The 6000-nt window shown below is 38.6% G+C and overlaps 1 protein-coding gene across 1 annotated transcript in view; it reads left to right on the forward strand.

Annotated features, from left to right (window-relative positions):
• The window catches only part of TNC (tenascin C), an 86695-nt gene extending 85040 nt beyond the window's left edge, over positions 1-1655 (forward strand). The window contains exons 23-24 of the mRNA XM_069942969.1: positions 469-632; positions 1036-1655. Of these exons, the coding sequence (XP_069799070.1) occupies positions 469-632; positions 1036-1146 (275 nt within the window). The 3' untranslated portion in view covers positions 1147-1655. The remainder of the gene's footprint in view (positions 1-468; positions 633-1035) is intronic.
• Positions 1656-6000: the final 4345 nt, after the last annotated feature.

A 6000-nucleotide genomic window follows, 5' to 3' on the forward strand; every position in this document is an offset into this window, starting at 1 on the left:
TAACCAGTAGACATTCTTCCCCTTTAAACTCATGCAAGACAACGCTGTATAAGCTACGTGCATTTATACCTGCCTCGTTCTATGATAACAGGTTGTCATAGATGGAACAGTTCTGCATTCATTATCTCTATAATTTGTGTTCCGGTACCTCTGCCGTATACATGATCATACATGTTCAGCACAGCGAGGACATTAATCATATGTATTGCTTATTCCTGGTATAACGTACACTTATACACTCATTTGTTACCTTCTGTAATTAGATCCATAATTACCTCCTAAATTATCATTAAGATGATATAGTAATACAGGGATGTGAAGGGAATCGTAAATTTGTTAAACCAATGTAACAATGTAGGTCTCCTTCTATGTAAATGTTAACTAGAAGTAAATGAGTGTCTGGTTGTACGTAGATTGTAATTAAAGGGACACACATGATATTAACACTGAGGTCTTCTGCCATTCTAGGTGATTCAATGACTTACCACAACGGACGTCCATTTTCCACGTTTGACAAGGACAACGATTCCGCCATTACCAACTGTGCTCTGTCTTATAAAGGAGCTTTCTGGTACAAGAATTGTCACAGAGTAAACATCATGGGCAGATATAAAGACAACAGTCACAGTCAGGTGAGTGCCGACCATTTTAATGTATGATTTTCAATGCACTCACTGCTACAGCTCCCAAAAATAGTTCTCCTCAGAACGGAATAGAGGAGACTCACTTTAGGACCACCTAAGGGTCCTTCTAAATCAATGTTAAACCCCTAAAATTGCCAGAATAAAGTTGTCATCCATCTTTTTGATAATCCTTAATCTGGCAAAAAAAAATTCTTTTAAATTAACTGGTTTATTTTTCAGGATTGGATGAGATGCCACACACACAAAAAAAATCCCATTTTACCCTTTTTATACCCATTGGTGGTAATGATCACCACTTGACACAAAGTACTCTAAAGTATTTAACTATATGACAAGTACTGTACGTATTACCTATACTGACCTATGGTTGTATTTCCTTTATTTCTCGTAGGGAGTCAACTGGTTCCATTGGAAGGGTCATGAACACTCCCTTGACTTTGCAGAAATGAAAATAAGACCAGCCAGTTTCAGAAATCTTGAAGGAAGACGAAAGAGATCATAAAGACTAATATATTATCATAAAAAGAAATCGAAGGAAAGGTGGGGAGACTGACGTCAATATCGAATTACACCAGCCAGTCTATACCCCCCTGCTATACAACTCAACCCCAAAAAAGAAGTGTCTTACAGAAGTACCGCAGTGTCTTAAGTATGTCATTGCTTAAAGGTGTTTTGTGGCCCAAACAACACCAAAGACTTTTCTGATGCAACTAAGCATGCTTATAGCATCCCCCTCGAATGATACAGAAAGGGAAAAAGAGGGATTGAACATTGACAGGAACAATGGAAACAAAAATGAAGTGTACAGTGGTAGAGTTAGAAATTGTCATTCTTTGAACAAAGCTATTGTTTAATATTTTGTCATAAGTAAATTGTTTTATTTGACGGGTCGGGCGGCTTTTATAATGAAAAATAAATGACATTGGAAAACGTATCAAAACAGAACATTTGTGTGAGGGTTGGAAATTTTATAATATTTTTGGGTGAAACAAAATAAAGTCCTTTCATAAATTTTGTTGATAAACTTGACGTGTCCCCCCCCCCCCCCCCCCCCATCCCTACCCAATGGTATTTCCAAGTGATTGTACAGAATAGGAAAAACAGGACACCTTTCTTAAAAAAAAATAAATAAAAAAATGCTACCACAACCCCCCCACCACATCCCCCCCCCCTTCCATCCTCTGGTTGTGTATGGTATTGCAATCAGTATTATTCACTTGAATGGAGATAAATTGCAATATCAGGCATAGAATAAAGTGGCCATTTTTTTCCTTATTCTACAAAAAATCATTGATATTGATATGTAAAAAGACAACACATTTATATGCTCAAAAACAATCATATAAATGGAAAAAAAAATGACAGTAAGGCTTTTGCAATCCGTTTTTCTTTCATCTGTTTTTGCAAAAAAAACAAAAAACAGATGAAAATACAGATGCATTTGTGTGCATCCGTTTTGATCTGTTCTTCCATTGACTTCCAAAACGCGGATCAAAATGCAGCTGTTTCTTTAACGTTTTTGTGTATGTTAAAAAAACGGATGCGCTTTAATCGTTTTTTTTTTTATTATTATTATGAAACTCAATGGAAAAGGGATCAAAACAGATGCACCCAAATGCATCAGTTTTCCCATCCATTTTTTCATCCGTTTTCATCCATTTTTTCAACCCAGCCTAACTCAATGTAGTGGTTGAGGATATTAGGTAAAAGTCCAACCAATGAACCAATGGTTTGTGGTACGGCTTCACGGTTGTACATCATATTACATTATATATACTGTCATCCCCACTCATGGTGAGCTAGAACCAGGCTACGCGCTTTGTGGCTATGCGCTTCTCACCCCGGCTTGCTGCTTTTCCATCTTTCTGCAGTAGATGAGCTCCATAGACTTATAATAGAGCCCATCACCTACTGTACAGAAAGGGTCAGAGAAAAGGAGTAAGGGTCTGAACACACAGACCCCAATCAATAAAAGCTTCTGATACGTCTCTGTACATGTTTAGCGTTTTTTAAGTGACCGTGATACCTCAGTAGCCGGGTCAGCAGCTATTATGTGTCATTTATAATACTAGTGACTTTGTTTCTCCTTGAGCGCCAGGCTATAGATGTCCTCTGCACCATGCTTGGTACAGTATGTTGTATTTAATATCAAGGAGCTGGATACTTGACCTTTCTTGCCACCAACATCATCCATCACTATTTAGACAGTCAGACGAAAACTTCTAAAATTATTAGGTTCAGCCAACTTTTGTTGGGGACCACAAGAACTATTGTCCCAATGCTTTTTCAGGCATTCATGCTCAAGGGTGCACGTATTCTCAGTGAGGAAAGGGGAGGCAGCCGCTGCCAGATAACTTCTGGCAACAACTTACCTATGGAGATAAGCGAACCTAGAGAGATGAGCGAATCTCAAGTACACTCTTCAAGTTCTTCTGAATACGGCATATGGTATTTGATTACCGGTGGCTGTGTAAGTTGGATGCAGCTCTAAGGCTGCAAAGGTTGTTTTTCAGCACTTTTCAGGACTCCCTAGGGTTGCGTCCGACTTCTTCAGCCATCAAATTCCATATGCTTGAGTTCAGACAAACCTAAGCGTGCTTGATGTTCGCTCATCTCTACTTACCTAACATGAGAAAAATGCTCGCCCCTTCTTTTTCTTGAAGGATCCAAAACCAGTAGGGTTGGCTAACATCGTACATATGTGTAGAGCCCCTTTTGCCTTGACCTACAATAGAGTACTACAGCATAAGGGCCATAACCCACTGCACATTTGAACAAAGCATCAATATAATACAATGTATAGTATGCATAAAGTGTAAAATGTTGCATAAATGTGAGCCTACCCTAATTAGAAAGATCCAAAAAAAATTCAAAATTTCATACAAAACATCCCCCAAAACACAATTAGGCTCAATATATTAGTACAAAATGGGCACAAATGGGGCTCAAATAAACACCAGAAGAAATAAGCCGTAAGGTTTTTTTTTGCCTTCACTTTTCCTTCAAATTTTCGAACCTAAATGCTTACATAAAAAAACCACAAGCTTTTGCCTTACTGCCTAATGTTCCAATGACGAAGAATGTATTAAAGTGGGATTTACTGTCATTCCTGCTACATTGGCAGATCTGCTTTGTCAGTCATGGACTGTACATACAGTACAAAACAGAAAAGTCGAACAATTCTAAGAAAAACTATCAGGGTAAACGTGCTGTCATCTGCAATATTGTATAGAATTTAAGATGACAATTTTTTTTTTCAAAGTTAATACGTCAGTTTTTCAGAAGTTGAAAGTAAACTCTGTCCAGCTGCTCACGTCTTGTCAGCCATCGGATTTTAATAACTATTTTTGGAAAACAAAGGACATTGAATAAAAAAGAGTTCAATTCAATTATAATATATTAAAAGGATTGTGCAAGATTCACAAAGAAAGGATTGCATTTTCCCAGAATTGGGACCACTTGTCTGCTGTCGTAGCTCAGGCCAATTCTTTATGCAATGCCATACCCAACTCATACAGAAAAATTCCAATATTTCTAGAAAAAAAATAGATTATTTTTCAAATTCTTAGACAACCCCTTTAAATTTACAGTTTAGTTCTCATTTTGATTAACCATTACAGGATGGATGAGAGTCTAACCAAACATACTTATCTGGATCCAGTGTAAGCGACTCTGTACCCACATTCGGCCCCCTCCCTCCCCACCAAACCGCTTGTACCATCGGATAGCTGTTTTTAATCTAAGATCTGTCCTGGGGTCCATTCAGCAGGTGATGCAGTTATTGTCCTAAAAAACTACTTTTAAACTGTGTCATATTGGTGTGGCCTAGAGTACCTGTGCCCTAGGCCTGCCATACCCCTCCGTCTCTCCTCCACGCCCTCCTCATGATTAGGAATGCCTTAGGCAGGATTTCTTCTATTCATCACTTGTTTAAACACTGCACAGGTGCCCTACTGATTCAGCACATGTGCAGTGTTCAGACAAGTGATGAATAGGAGAAATCCTGTCTGAGGCCTTACTAATGGTCAAGAGGGCGGGGAGGAGAAACGGAGGGGTGCTGCAAGCCTAGGGCACAGACAATCTAGGCCATGCCAATTTGACACAACGCTACAAGTTTAAAAGTTGTTTCTTAGGACAATAACTGCATCACCTGCCGAACTGACCCTAGGGCAGATCTTGGATTAAAGTATGGACAGCTGAGAAAGGCTAACTAACCCCAAAACGTCCTGTTGCATTTATGATGGATAGGAATTTTCTACAATAAAACTATAAACCATTTATGGTGAGTGCTGCGACTGAATTTCTACAGTATTGCTGGAATTTTTTCTTACTTCATACACCACCCATAGACACAGAAGTGCCGTCTAAAGACTCTTTTTAAATCTTGGATTAAAAGCGGCTATCTGACAGTACAAGCAGTTTAGGGGGGGGGGGGCAGATGGCAGATTGCGGGTACAGAGTCGCTTTAAAATATCAGTGGGATTTCCAACATCAAATAATATGTTACAATATCCATCCTTACACAATATTCAGGGATAAGTAATTCAGGGCTACTAGATATGGGAAGATACCTCACCAGAAATTGGTGAGATACCAACTACCTCACACCTCTTATGTAATGCAAACATTCTTTGGGAAAATTAAAGAATTGTGTTTAACAGACAAAATTTATTTAACATCATACCCTACAATGGCCAGCTATAACATAAGACAAGTATGGAGATCCAAAGTGTACCTGTCACATTGAAGAGAGATGCAAAAAGTTTTGATCAGACAGAGTCTGGGTAATCAGCTACAAGTGAGTGTCTCTTGCCTTACTCTCTGTACCTGCAAACACGACGTCCCATTGACCTCCATTAGCATTCCACCTAAAGTGATACAGGAAGAGAACCTGATCTTTTTCTGTCTTGTTCTAGCATTTGGTCAGGGCCAAAACATGTCAAACTTTTTTCTCTTTTTTTTTTTAAGTGGCAATGCCTATTTAATGATAGAAAGTAACATAGTATATGATTTGGGATTTTGGGATTGGGATTTTGCCTATATGTGTTGATCATGCTATGTTATAATAATATTGTCCATCCATATTTTATTGATTTTTAATGGCCATGAACCTTTTCAAGTCCTCCATTAGTCATGCCTTACCCATGTCCAAATATTTAAAATAATTGTAAAGTTTTCTTCACAGTTTCCTGTAACTCGGATATTGCGTCTCATTTTACTCTTGACCGGTGATGGCAAACTTTCAGCACTCCAGTTGTTGCAAAACTATGATTTGCATCAGGCCTGGACATCCAAAGATATGGCTTTGGCTGCCTAGGTATGATGGGAATTGCAGTTTTGCACCAGCTTAAGTGCC

This window comes from Dendropsophus ebraccatus, chromosome 10, assembly GCF_027789765.1.
Source record: "Dendropsophus ebraccatus isolate aDenEbr1 chromosome 10, aDenEbr1.pat, whole genome shotgun sequence".
Taxonomy (NCBI): Eukaryota; Metazoa; Chordata; class Amphibia; order Anura; family Hylidae; genus Dendropsophus; species Dendropsophus ebraccatus.